The sequence below is a fragment of the Dreissena polymorpha genome, chromosome 3 (assembly GCF_020536995.1).
Source record: "Dreissena polymorpha isolate Duluth1 chromosome 3, UMN_Dpol_1.0, whole genome shotgun sequence".
NCBI lineage: Eukaryota > Metazoa > Mollusca > Bivalvia > Myida > Dreissenidae > Dreissena > Dreissena polymorpha.
The window spans coordinates 90,935,773-90,950,254 of NC_068357.1; the positions used below are offsets into that span (position 1 = coordinate 90,935,773).

Genomic DNA, 14,482 nt, shown 5'->3' on the forward strand with positions numbered 1-14,482 from the left:
TATTGCAAAAGTTGTTGCAAATGTTAAAGTTGGCGCAAACAAACAAACAAACAAACAAACCAACAGACAGGGCAAAAACAATATGTCCCCCACTATAGTGGTGGTGGACATACAAAAATGAAGCATGCACATGCAATTACATAAAGCTTAAAATGAAAGAAGTTAATCATCATTCAACTTGAAACTCACCTTTTGGGCTTCAACAACATTGAGAGAATGTTCCCGTTCCTTTAGCTGGGATCGTAACTCTTCCAGAACTCCTGTAAGTGTTTCTTTTTCATTCAACCAATCAGAATGGAGCATTTCAAATTGCTGAATTTCCCGCTCATAGTTTGAAATCTGAGCTTTAAGACTTGTGACCTGGTCATTAAGTTCAAAGTTGCGCTTTGACCTGTCTGAGAGGTCAGAGGTCAAAGAGATGCTATCACTGCTACTCAGGTCAAGGTCATCCTTATAAACACCTGAAAGTGAATTTAAAACCTAAGATTTGTATACTTTAACTTAATTAAGTACAATACCACTTTTGAACATTAAAGACAAAGATCAATAAACTGAAATTGTTTATAAGCAAGAGAATGAGAGATTAGTGCACATGGCATTGTTATATAGAATAAGAGATTATGAAACATGGCTTTTAAGAAAATTATTGAACAGGAACTATGGAATTGTACTAGATATTAAGGAGCATGGCTGCTCACTAGAGAGTGATTAAGGCACATGGCAGTTCATTCTCAAATGAAAGACAATGAATATTAGATGGCTATTTGCAAATGTGAGATCATGGAACATGACCATACATTTGCAGAGGAATTATTATGGAACATGACATTTGATTAGAGAATGAGAGATTAAGGTACATGGCTGTTCAGTAGATATTTATAAATTGTGAAACATGGATGTTCACTTGAAAGTTTGAGATTGATATGTATTGCTGTATACTACAGAATCAGAAATTAAAGAAGATGGTTGTTTATTTTATTATAAAGCATGGCTATTCACTAGAAAATAACAAATTAAAGAACATGGCAGTTCACATGAGGAAAAGAGACTATGGAACATGTTTTTTGGTCTTATAATAATACTATAAGCCTGAACGTTTTCATAGATTGAATCTGAGAAAACAAGAGATGTGTTTGTCAGAAACACAATGCCCCCTACTGCGCCGCATTGAAATAAAATTTCTATTTATCATTTGGCAGGTATAGGATTCATCTCCCTTTAAAGGTTATTACTTCCCTTGAATTTTGTCCAATCCAACCGGGGTTGGGGTGGGGGGATGGGGAGGGTCTCACAGTCAATTATGACCATGTCAGACATCACTTTTTTTTTTTTTTCTTTTTCATAATTCACTGACAACCAAGGCCTGTGGTTTAAAAGAGATCATAGCCAGAGTTGGGTTTTTTTCCATAAATATATCATAAAAAAAAAAACTTTGACAAATCAATCATTTGGGTCATAAATAATCAAAATAATAAATCTGTAAAGTCACTGTGAAAAGAACTTCAATTCTTGGTAAGGAAATATATAATATGAGATTTATAATTATATAAATTACTTCCCTTGAAAATAATTGTCTGTAACAAATGTTTATTTTTAGTAGCAAATAATTAAAAGCCACTACCGTGACTGTAGATTCACCACTCAAAATATGCAGCTCCATGAGATACACAAATGCATGCCAAATATATAAAGTGGCTATGTTCATTATTGAATTATTTTCTCCCTTTTTAAAGCTTATTACTTCCCTTAAATCTGTATTTTTTACCATAGACCGTAAAGGATGACCTTGACCTTTTACCACAATGTGTTTGTCAGAAACACAATGCCGCTTACTGCGCCGCTTTGATTTATTTAACAAAAATATATACGTGGGCAGGTCAGTTAACTATGTCCATTTAAAGCTTATTACTTCCCTTGACTTTGTTTTTTCGACCCTAGACCTTGAAGGATGATGTTCACCTTGAAATTTTACCACTCAAAATGTGCAGCTCCATGAGATACACATGCATGCCAAATATCAAGGTGCTATCTTCAATATTTAAAAAGTTATGGCCAATGTTAAAGTTTTTTTCGGACGGATGGACAGACACACTGGCTGACGGACAGTTCAACTGCTATATGCCACCCTACCGGTGGCAAAAGAAATCTACATTACCGTACCCGAGTTTCCAGCCCCGACTAAGCCCATCCTCTCCTGGTTTGCATTCTGCAAGGCCCTCTCCAGCAAGGCCACCTGCTCTTGTAGGCCCACGTTACGTTCTCTTAGCAACAGGTTCTCCTTCTCCAAACTATCCATGATGCCTTAAAAAACATTATTTATTTAAAATTATTGAAGCATTGCTCTGGGAACACAAGGTTTATGCATGTGTGAAAAGTATCATCCCAGATAAGCCTGTGCAGTTCCCACAGGCAAATCAGGGATGACACTTTCCCCTTTTCTGGATTTTTTTGTTTACAGGATGTCATTTGGTAGTGAATACCTAGATAAGGCGGAAAGTGTGGTCCCTGATGAGCCTGTGTGGACTGCACAGCCTCAGGGAGGACACTTTACGCACATGCATTAAACCCTGTTTTTCCAGAGAAAGGCAAATTTTTTAATAGTGAGCATGCTTTGTGGCAGTAACTGAGGATCGGAGGTATCAAAGCAAAGATGTTCATGTACAACAGCCTTGCCTAATTTTGTATCAGATAAAAATCATAAATTGTGTCCCTTAAAAAATGCATTTTGTATAAGCTGAATATATGTGTCCTTCTGAAGTAAACAGCAAAATTATTATGCATGAAAATATTTTTGTACAAACAAATAAGTTTTCAGAGCACAACAAAACATAGCCATTTTACAAATGCATTAAAACCTTTTATCTATATGTCTCTCAGTTGCTTTGGGCACATTTTTCTGTTTTTTTTTTGTGTGAATTGTTTTCTTTTAAATATCTTGCTAAATATAAAATTGAAGTGAAACTATCTCGTCCTTATTTGATGTGTTACATACCAGCTGTTAAATTCTGCTGATCAGGATTTCCCATTTCTTCCACCAAAAACACAGTCTGCATTTTCACAGACTGGTGCTCCACTTCCAGATTTTCCACACAGGATTCCAGGTCACGCTTCTGAAACCAGTCATGCAATATATCTACTTTTTGTTTGAAAGCTATGAATGGCGACAATGACAAGATAAAAAGTATCCGTAAAAGAAAAATATGGAAAGTAAAATGATTGAAAATGAGGAATGAAAATGATAAAACCGTCCAATTGAAATCAAAACAAAAGTAGATGAAGAAAATAAACTGCACGAAGAGAAACATACCCATCAATAAATATTTCATATTTCAGAACAACACAACATCAACATCACCAAAATGCATGCTGAACCCCACCTTTTCTGCAGTTTTCATCAACTGATTGACAATTTTATCTTTTTCCAAGAGCAATTTATTTCGCCTATCAATTGCCGACATGTCCATATGCTGTCGAACCTCCCTCAAATCACTTAAAACCTCCAAAGTGTTAGCCTGAAGAACAACAAGGGGAGAGCACTAAATAATGGTCAAGAACTCTTCAATATAGGCGATAAGGAAACTAACTGATCTGACCTTGACAAATGAGATAAATTGCTATTCACCAAAATATTATAGAACAGCAATGTGATGATGGGAGTGATAGTTGAAGCACATGGATTTCAAATAAACATGTTTTTTTTACAAAGCTTATGGAAACAAACTAATCCAAAGAGACAAAGTTACAAGATTTGACGTTTAAATAAGAATATCAAATTATCATTAAGAAAGAAATGGCATAATAAATTATGAGTTTTATGTAAAAAGCAGGCCCATATAATTTTTTTAACATTTAAGATAACAACATATATAAACCTCATGCGACAGCCAAGGGGAGAACCATAACAAGGCTTTACAACACTTAACAACAAAAGTGTGACATCATGCAGTAGACCCGAACTCCAAAACAACAAAACCATCCAAAAAGGAACAATTTTATCATTTTGATATGTGCTTACAAATTAACTCTTGACACTACATGTACATACTAGCCTATTAATAAACTAGTAATTCGGTAAATTACCATGAAAAGCAGCACAGTTTGTTAACTTAACAAATGAAGAAAAAAGAAACAAACAAGAGATGTGTTCGTCAGAAACACAATGCCCCCTACTGCGCGGCTTTGAAATAAAAAATATTTGACCTTTGACCTTGAAGAATGACCTTGACCTTGAACTTCCACCACTCAAAATGTGCAGCTCCATGCGATACGCACGCATGCCAAATATCAAGTTGCTATCTTCAATATTGCAAAAGTAATGGCCAACTTTAAAAAAAAATTCGGACGGACAGACAGACTGACATACTGACATACTGACTGACGGACATTTCAACTGCTATATGCCACCCTACCAGGGGCATAAAAAAAGAGATTGTATGGCAGACACATGCTAGTGGAGTGGACAACGTATGTTAGTGTAAAGGAAGCAATAGGGTTAATAAATTATGTCATTATTTAAGACAATCTTGTAAATTACATGTAAATATGAAAATCTGGAAAGTAAAAATAAAAAAATAACATGAAAATCTTGTTAATTATACATAAAACTCTTGTTAATTATCTTTAAAAATCTAGCAATATAAATATGAAAATCTAAAAAATTATATATAAAATGTAAATCTATGGAGCAAACCATCTGCAGCATGTAGAACTGTAACGTGGGACATCCTAACCTAGCAGTTGGGGCTTCAAGAATGACAAATATGTAAGAGGAGCTCTGGCAAAAACAGAGCTTATTGGATGTCCATAAAGCGTTGTTTGGATTAGTCTTTGCTGACTTCACAGGCTTATCAGGGATGACAGTTCCCACTTTTATGGAAATTGTCGTTACAAGGAAGTCTCTTTTAACCAAAACTCAAGTTTTGGTGGAAAGTGTTGTCCCAGATAAGCCTGTGCACATGCATTAAGCCCCGTTTTCTCAGAGCAAGCCTCATTTGAAAAGTCAAAAAGCAAATTTTTTTTGTTTTTGTTTTTCTTTCCCATTTTTTCAATTTTTGGCACATCCCTTTTTATAGTAGAAAAGAATCAATTAAGAAAAGTGAAACATGCAAAATGCTATCAAAATAAAGCATTCTTGACAAACTGTGAAACACCCATAATTATAAAACTAACAAAAAACCAAAAACATGAATAAATTCTAGCATGCAACTCGTATAGAGCTTATTCATTCTAAGGGATGGCAGCCAGAATTTTGGTCAGGGAGGGTATGGGGAGGCTTGAAGCATTGAACTACATGCATCAGTTACATGGTTTGCATCCAGTTGATCAAGCAGCCTGTTTTTTGTATCAAACAACTGCTGGCCCACCTCCTGTGTGGATTCCTTCAGCATACTGATCTCTGCCTTCGCAACTGAAACGAACAGGTTACAATACATTTTGGATTTACTTCTTTTATAATATTTTTGCTCATATTTAAAATAGATTAAGATTAAAAATTTGCTAAATTGTAAAACATAAAACAAAACAAGAGATGTGTTTGTCAGAAACACAATGCCCCCTACTGCGCCGCTTTGATTTATTTTGTTTTTGATTATATCCCTTTAAAAAATATTACTTCCCTTGAAAAAATGATATGTACCTGCCAAATGATAAATAGAAATTATCTCCCTTTAAAGCTTGTTACTTCCCTTAAATTTTTTTTTTACCTTTGACCTTGAACGATAACCACTTTGACCTTTCACCACTCAAAATGTGCAGCTCCAGATACAAATGCATGCCAATATCAAGTTGCTATCTTCTATATTGCAAAAGTTATGGCCAATGTTAACGTTTTCGGACAGACGGACGGACACTGTTCAAATGCTATATGCCACCCTACGGGGGGCATAAAAACATGTTACAATAAATATAGTCCTAATGTACAGTATTAAATTTATATTTAGGCCAAGTCTTAAAAAAATAACAACAAACAGGTCACAATAAATATCGTCCTAATGAACAGTATTTAAATGTTTATTTTTGCTCATATTTAATCTACATTTTGCTCAATCAAACAAACAAAAAGGTTACTATAAATATAGTCCTACGTAGAGTATTTAATGCATATTTTGGCACATATTTAATCTAAATTCTTACTCAAAAGTAAAAAAAAACAAAACATTTAAAAATAAATTTATTCCTTGTGTTCAGTATTTAATCTATAATTTAGCTCATATTTAATATAGATATTGGCCCAATCAAGAAAAAAACTTAAAAAACAAACAGGTAACAATAATTTGCGCCATTATGCACAGTATTTTATGTTTATTTTGCTCGTATTTAATCTACATTTTTGCTCAATATTAAAACAAGATGTGTTTGTGAAACACAATGTCCCCCTATATGATGTTTGACCTTGTAGGATGACCTTGACCTTGTGAAGGATGACCTTGACCTTGACCTTTCACCACTCAAAATGTGCAGCTCCATAATATACACATGCATGCCAACTATCAAGTTGCTATCTTCAATATTGCAAAAGTATTCATAAAATAAGCGATTTGGGCCACATATATTTGACCTCTGACCTTGAAGGATGACCTTGACCTTTCACCACTCAAAATGTGCAGCTCCATGAGATGCACATGCATGCCAAATATCAAGTTGCTATCTTCAATATTGCAAAAGTATTTATAAAATAAGCGATTTGGGCCACATATATTTGACCTCTGACCTTGAAGGATGACCTTGACCTTGACCTTTCACCACTCAAAATGTGCAGCTCCATGAGATACACATGCATGCCAAATATCAAGTTGCTATCTTCAATATTGCAAAAGTATTCATAAAATGAGCGATTTTGGCCACATATATTTGACCTCTGACCTTGAAGGATGACCTTGACCTTTCACCACTCAAAATGTGCAGCTTCATGAGATACACATGCATGCCAAATATGAAGTTGCTATCTTCAATATAGCAAAAGTTATTGCAAAATGTTAAAGTTGGCGCAAACAGACAGACCAACTGACCAACAGACAGGGCAAAAACAATATGTCCCCCACTTCTATAGTGGGGGACATAAAAACTAAATAACATGTTACAATCAATTTCTTCCTCATATTCAATATTTTGTGCATATTTGTTCTCATAATAAATTTTCAATTTTTATTAATCATTAAAAAAAACAGATTACAATTTTTTTTGTCCTTATGTACAGTATAAAATGTATATTTTTGCTAATATTAATTATACATAATTGCTCAATAAAACAAAACCATTAACAAACAGGTTCCAACTAATTCAGTCCTTATGTACAGCATTTAATATATATTTTTTGCTGATATTTAATCTTTTTTTGCTCAATTGTAAAAAAACAAATAAGTTACAATAAATTTAGTCCTTATGTACATGTACCTTATTTAATCTTTATTTTTGCGTAGTCCATAAAATATGTACAAGCTATTTTGGAAGTGGTACAAACCAATTCTCATGTTGACTTGACAAACTTCTAGGTATTTTTTTTTACGACTTAGTTCAGAAGTTTTGGGAAAAAACCTCTAATATGGGTAGCACAACCAAGCTTAACCATTTAAAATCCTTTCAAAATCACATACAGCGCCAAACAAGTACTTACATCAAACTACCATTAGTACATAAAATAGGTCAATAGATTGGAAATGGTTTCCCAAACTTCGGGAGATCAGATCCAGTATTTACAAATCAATTCTTAGCCTTAAGACTCAACAGTCTTTAAATTGTCATGTTTTATAATACAGTTGAATAGTGATGTGCCCCAGTTTTCTTTATATGTATACATTTTTTATTACAATAAACATCACAGTTAATTTCGAGAATAAGGTTACCAACAGTTTTATTTTGCATTATGATGAACGATTTTTATCATAAACATATTTATTTCTCGCCATAGCAACACTTGTCTCGTGTTTATTATATTTTTCTTTTAATCACGGTTTAAGATTCGAGTCCTAATCCTATAAAGTTAATATATGCAATTTCTTTAATGAAGCCATGTCCGTTGTTTGGTTCTAAACGGAATGTCATTGTTTACACATACTAGTATGCTATAATCGTCTGTGTGCATATTTTTGGTCGACCATAGGCCGTGTAAACTCGATCGACCCAACGCAATCGTTCTGTGAGCTATAAATAGTCTGTGTGGTTAAGAGCGGGAAGGGCTAGAATTTCAAATAGCTGGAATATACGCTAGTTGGATTTATCAATTCTACGTATGTAAACAGATTACTTTAACTTTAAGTAACATCATTCTGTTTTTTTTAAAGATTATTTTAAACCGTAAAATAGTTTTTTTAAAGTGTTCGGTGCCGACTGCCCTCACGATTTCGCAAGTTTAAATCAAGCGCGCTTTTGCAACTTGGATTACGACGACACAAGTGTTACTGTGGCCTTTGTGTTTTTTATCTTGTGAGCAAAATATTTGTATTGCCTAAAAGTGGTTATGTCAAGAGTTAGAATTATTAAATGATTTAATCAAATAACTGAGTTGCTGTGTCTGTTTCCCCCGCACATAAGAGGAGCGCAACAATATTACATGGAAATTGACAGCTCTAACTAAACAATTATTTATGCTAAATAATTAATGTATCACACAAGCATGATTTCTATCATGTACATATGCAAACGCTGAATATTTTTCTCTAGCATCTAAGTCTTCATTATTCTTATGTCTAAGAATCAAATGGTGAATACAGGTCCAGGGCAACAACTATAGGAAACCCATGGTATCAAATTAGTGATAACTTACCTTTCAGCTGGTTCTCCAGATGCAGAGTCTGTGCCTGTTTCACAGCCAGCTCAGAGTTGAGTGTCTCCACATCTCCAGCAAGGGAGGTAATCTGCTGCAGGTACTCTTCTTTCTCCTCCTTCAAGGAGGTTACCTCCCCTTGAAGAGCTGATATCATCTGCTTCAGGTTTGCCTCATCTGCATTAGGCTGTGGAGGTAAACAGGTATCAAGTTGTTTCTTTGCATTAAAATGCATACAAAATGTATAATAAGGCTTTCATAAAAATAAACAATAGCATTGATACTGTAAAAAAACAATTGTTCAAAATAACATTTAAACAAGAAACCGTCGGAGACGGGTGATGCTCCCCAAAGGTTTTTTTTGTCACAATATTGCACTATATATTCAGATAAAAGGAAACGTCTTGAGGGCACAGCAGTTGGGGGGACAAGAATTTTTTAATAGAAAATTTCAAAGGGCCATAACTCTGTGAAAAATCATCCAACCAGAACCCGCTGATAATATGCACATTTTTGGTAGTGAAGCTTCCCATAAAGTTTCATTGAATTCCGGTCATTAGTTGCTGAGAAATAGCCCGGACAAGAATTGCACTATACTAAATGCACAGTTAATGGAAAATTTCAAAGGGCCATAACTCTGTGAAAAATCATCCGACCAGAACCCGCTGATAATATGCACATCTCCTCTTGGTAGTGAAGCTTCCCATAAAGTTTCATTGAATTCCAGGCATTAGTTGCTGAGAAATAACCCGGACAAGAATTGCACTATATGTACAGTTAATGGAAACTTTCAAAGGGCAATAACTCTGTGAAAAATCATCCGACCAGAACCCGTAGATAATATGCACATCTCCTCTTGGTAGTGAAGCTTCCCATAAAGTTTCATTGAATTCCGGTCATTAGTTGCTGGGAAATAGCCCGCCAAGAATTGCACTATATGTACAGTTAATGGAAAATTTCAAAGGGCCATAACTCTGTGAAAAATCATCCAACAAAAACCCGCTGATAATATGCACATCTTCTCTTGGTAGTGAAGCTTCCCATAAAGTTTCATTGAATTCGGGTCATAAGTTGCTGAGAAATAGCCTGGACAAGAATTGCACTATATGTACAGCTAATGGAAAATTTCAAAGGGCCATAACTCTGTGAAAAAAAATCATCCGACCAGAACCCGCTGATAATATGCACATCTTCTCTTGGTAGTGAAGCTACCCATAAAGTTTCATTGAATTCCGGTCATTAGTTGCTGAGAAATAGCCCGGACAAAAATTGTGCACGGACGGACACACCGACGGACAGACGAAGCGGCGACTATATTCTCCACCCAAAATAAATTTTGGGGGAGCATAAAAACACAGTTTGTGTTAAGTTCTTCATCAAAACCTAACAGACAAATTTCAAATCTTAAAAATCTTAAATGTACAACATAAAAATCTCAAAAACTACATTTCTATGATAAAAGTTATTTACTCAAGCCTTCTAAAAACACAAATTTTCATGAAAATTGCAATAAACGTCACACAAACTCCACAAAATGGCTTGCTTACCATGGAATCCCAACCATCATCATTCCAGTCAAGCTCCTTAATCTTGAGCTTGAGTTCAGCAATCTCCTCCTTGTGCTTCTTGCGCATCTGCGTGAGCTTGTGAGCCTGCGCGTCCTGAAAGGAGGCGAGCTCAAACTGGCGCATGTCCCGCTCTGATGCCAGCTCATCCTGTAATGCCTGGAGAAAAAGGGGTAGACCATATGAGCCTTGCTTCTAAGGAAACAGGGCTAAAGCATGTGCGTTAAGTGTCGTCCCAGATTAGCCTGTGCAATCCCTACATGCAAATCAGGGACAACACGTTTAGCCTAAACATGACTTCCACTTAGAGGAGACTTCCATAAGACAAAATACCATAAAAGTGGAAAGTGTCATCCTTGATTAACCTGTGCCGACTGCACAGGCTAATCTGGGATGACAGTCTTGACACATGCATTAAGCCCTGTTTTCCAAGAGCACATCTCATATTGTTTTGTTATTAGGCATGTTTTGTTTAGAATCTTGGATTTTTTTTATAATAATTATATAGGCCAACAATATTTTATTTCATCACACCATGAACATTTTGCATAGGTAATCACACAGTAGACTTCAGCATTTGTATTGTTCCCTTGTTTTTTTACAGAAACTGTAAACATGATTTCTATCTAATTCTTTATATTTTCTAAGCTCTTTAATGATTGAATGCTATTTTTGTAAATAAGCACATTCAAACTTATTCAAAATTGAAAGAAAACCATTAGACTCGTTGACAAAAACTCACCTGTATTTTCTTGAGAAGATCTGAAGAATCATGTTGTGGCTGAACCGGTTCCAACTTTGCTGTCTTCTGCAAAAATCAAGCACAACTCATGTTCCTATAAATAGCCTTTATCTAGACTTTAATTACTACCTTCAGTTTTGCATCCTTGTTGTTAGAGGAATCAAGACTCAACTGTTACATAAAAAACTCTGAAAATATAGCATGACACATACACAAAAGCGAGGATATTGCAAACCACTATGGTTTTCTCCCGATCTAAAAAGACGATAAAGTCTAACTTTCAAAAATTGAAGAAGTAGCAATAAAGAGTCAATGAAAATTGAAATTTGCAATAAAGGTCTCATAAATGTTAACTTTGATGGTTTCTTGCACCAACAACAGAGCCTTCAACGAAATGGAACCAATATAACATCACTGTGTCAAAATTTCAGTTGATAGCAACAATGCTCAAACTATGCTCATATTACATTTATTGTCTTATATTTAGAAACAAGAGATTTTTATTGCTTTCTTATATTGCATAAATACTCATGCAGGTTTATTGATTTAGTTTCAGAAAAAAGTGTTTACAAGGAATATGTTATAATTATGTCACTGGCACAACATATATCAAATTTCATACCATAAAGGTGATGATAAATGATAATGTAGCTGATGGAAAAAAGATATATCTAAACAATAAATAGTAACCAATCTGTTGATTATCCTTTTTATGTATATATTTGATGATGACAAACCAATAATAACTAAGATCTGATTTTACATTTTATATTGACCTTACATAACTACATGAGGCAAGCATGTGTCTTTAAAGACATAACATGAGATGTAAACACAAATAAATTCAAATACCTAAATATCTCATCATGATTTGTCTTTTTTACATTGCTGATTAATCACTCATGTCCAATACAACCATTCAATTGCCCACAGACTCATAATGTCTGTTGTACTTGGTTGTAAAACTACATCATCTCATCATTGCATAACCATTCCTTATCAAGCACAAACACCAACTTTAAGCCTCTTTATCAGCCCTAGCTTCATATGCACCTGACCATGTATCTGGTGTGACCTATTTGAACAATAGCATATCATCAACCAATGGTGAACCATTGTCACTCTTCTACAAAACCATTCCAAAAGTCAACATACCTGATGGTTGGTCAAGACACATTTATAACACACCCAAATTATGTCAGTCAATATTTACAATCTTAATTTTGGTTTTATTGTCTTGAGAACATTTATAAATGACTGGTTTAAAGTCTCCTTCTGCTATGTTGTTCCTTTGTTAATTGATCTATTTGATAACCTAGTTTGCATTTATCATGTACAATGATGAATGAAGATTTTTTTCCGTGAATACAATTCAAAACATTTCATTCTTTTTCAAAATAGAATGAATGTGTTCACATTTTTTTTATTAAAAATAAAAATGCTGTGTTTTCCATCTTTCTATCTTTTATATGCTTTTAATCCATAAACATGACATAATGCCTTTAAATGACTTCCTTACAAATGATTACATTCATCCAAGTTTTTATTTACCCCCATAACAGGCAGACATTTTCCTTTTCACCACAGTTAAACTTCTCATGATATTTTCAACTTCTTGAAATATGTTTGGACCTTCTTTTTGCATCCTGATAGTGTCGAAATCCAGAGTTTTTTGGGGAGGATACACTTTTGTGTCAGAGGGTTTTCTAAGAAAGTTCATTGAAATGTTTCATAAAGAGATAACACCTCTGTCAACATTTCCAATCTAATGGCTAAAGCCATACCTGGAAAATGTGTGGCAGATAGGAACAGTTCCACATAAGAAGGTTATATACCATGTCACTACATCAGATGTTATCCCCAAAGAAAGTTGACAGAAAGATACCATGTCACTACATCAGATGTTATCCCCAAAGAAAGTTGACAGAGAGATTTTCGATCATAATTAAAAAGCTTGATTCCAGATTTTTACAGTCGCAAAATTCATTTGAACTCCTACACAAACTGCTTTCTGACATGTATAGTCCCAAACTGAACCAGGCTTACAACTGTCAAAAATCCCATCCAAATGTAAATAATACAATTCAGGCAGGCAAAGACGCTAAAACCTACATTTTCAATAAACTTTTGTGTAAAATTTAGAATTTGCTTTGAACCCTGCTCTTATCGGCAGGTTCTTATTGATTTATGATTTAATGAATAAATTTCAAACACAGACATGGTTTGAACCAATGCAAGACCAAACAGACATTAACGATAAAATTCGAGTTTTAAACGCGTCTGCTAACAAGGTTTTGTTCCACCACCATTAATGAATAACGGACTGCATGCTTTTGAAGGGTAGATAAAAAGAGAATTCCTCAAGAGCACGGAAGTTGTCACGTAGAGAAAGATAACCTTCTCACCTGCCAATATCAGTGAAGTGCTCGGTGAAACTTTTGATAATATGAGCCGCATTGTGGGAAAACTGGGCTTAATGCACCTGCGTAAATTGTCATCCCAGATTAGCCAGTGCAGTCCACACAGGCTAATCACATACAACACTTTATTTTAAGAGGATGTCCCTTCTTATCAAAAATGCAGTTAAAGCAAAAAGTGTCCTGCCTGATTAGCCTGTGCTAGGGCAACACTTTATGCATTTAACCCAGTTAACCCTTTGCATGCTGGGAAATTTGTCGTCTGCTAAAATGTCGTCTGCTGAATTTCTAAAATTAGCATTTTCTTCGATTTTTTTTCATAGAATACTATCACAATAGCAAACAGTTTGAATCCTGATGAGACGCCACGTTCTGTGGCGTCTCATCTGGATCCAAACTGTTTGCTAAGGCCTTTAAAATTCGGTTCCAGCGCTGAAAGGGTTAAATTGACAGCAGCATTAGCAGACCAGTACATTAGTACATCTGAATTATTTGCTGACATATTGCATGTTAAGTACTTAAACAAAACTGGCAGTAAGACTTGGTACATTTGCACCTAAAAAAATGTGAAAGCTTTTAAATAATTGTATTCCCATATTACAAATTGAATGTCAGTTCGCATTTTACAAAGTTTACTTCCGTATTGTTAGCATGCGAGTCTAATTTCTTTCCATGTCCATTTCAGAGTACTGACATTAAGAGGACATTGCTGTATCTTTAAAACATTTAAATTTCAGATTAAACTACTTTTGCCCATTAAAACATATTTTCACACTATTCATTTTTTACTTGTTATATTATTCTAGCATCAGATGTTTACCTGATGAATCTACATTGTAAACCAGACACAAGAAAGCTTATCAAAGTATCACATTCCTATACTCTGTACGGATTCCACATGGAACTGGATTTTTGCCTCACTCTTTTTTAAAGAAAAAACTTTATCCTTCTGTAAAAGAAGTTATTCTGAAATTCTAAGAACAAGACTTAGACAAAA

The 14,482-nt window shown here is 34.6% G+C and overlaps 1 protein-coding gene across 6 annotated transcripts in view; it reads right to left on the bottom strand.

The window, feature by feature from the left end:
* The window catches only part of LOC127875248 (thyroid receptor-interacting protein 11-like), a 95,875-nt gene that overhangs the window by 45,463 nt on the left and 35,930 nt on the right, over positions 1 to 14,482 (bottom strand). For 2 of the 6 annotated variants that reach the window (XM_052420157.1, XM_052420151.1), the window contains exons 6-13: positions 11,069 to 11,134; positions 10,309 to 10,485; positions 8,762 to 8,948; positions 5,304 to 5,407; positions 3,378 to 3,512; positions 2,993 to 3,110; positions 2,161 to 2,301; positions 190 to 461 (exon numbers count right to left, since the gene is read on the bottom strand). In XM_052420157.1, the coding sequence (XP_052276117.1) occupies positions 190 to 461; positions 2,161 to 2,301; positions 2,993 to 3,110; positions 3,378 to 3,512; positions 5,304 to 5,407; positions 8,762 to 8,948; positions 10,309 to 10,485; positions 11,069 to 11,134 (1,200 nt within the window). The remainder of the gene's footprint in view (positions 1 to 189; positions 462 to 2,160; positions 2,302 to 2,992; positions 3,111 to 3,377; positions 3,513 to 5,303; positions 5,408 to 8,761; positions 8,949 to 10,308; positions 10,486 to 11,068; positions 11,135 to 14,482) is intronic. The other 4 variants (XM_052420153.1, XM_052420156.1, XM_052420155.1 and 1 more) reach the window with 4 other exon arrangements.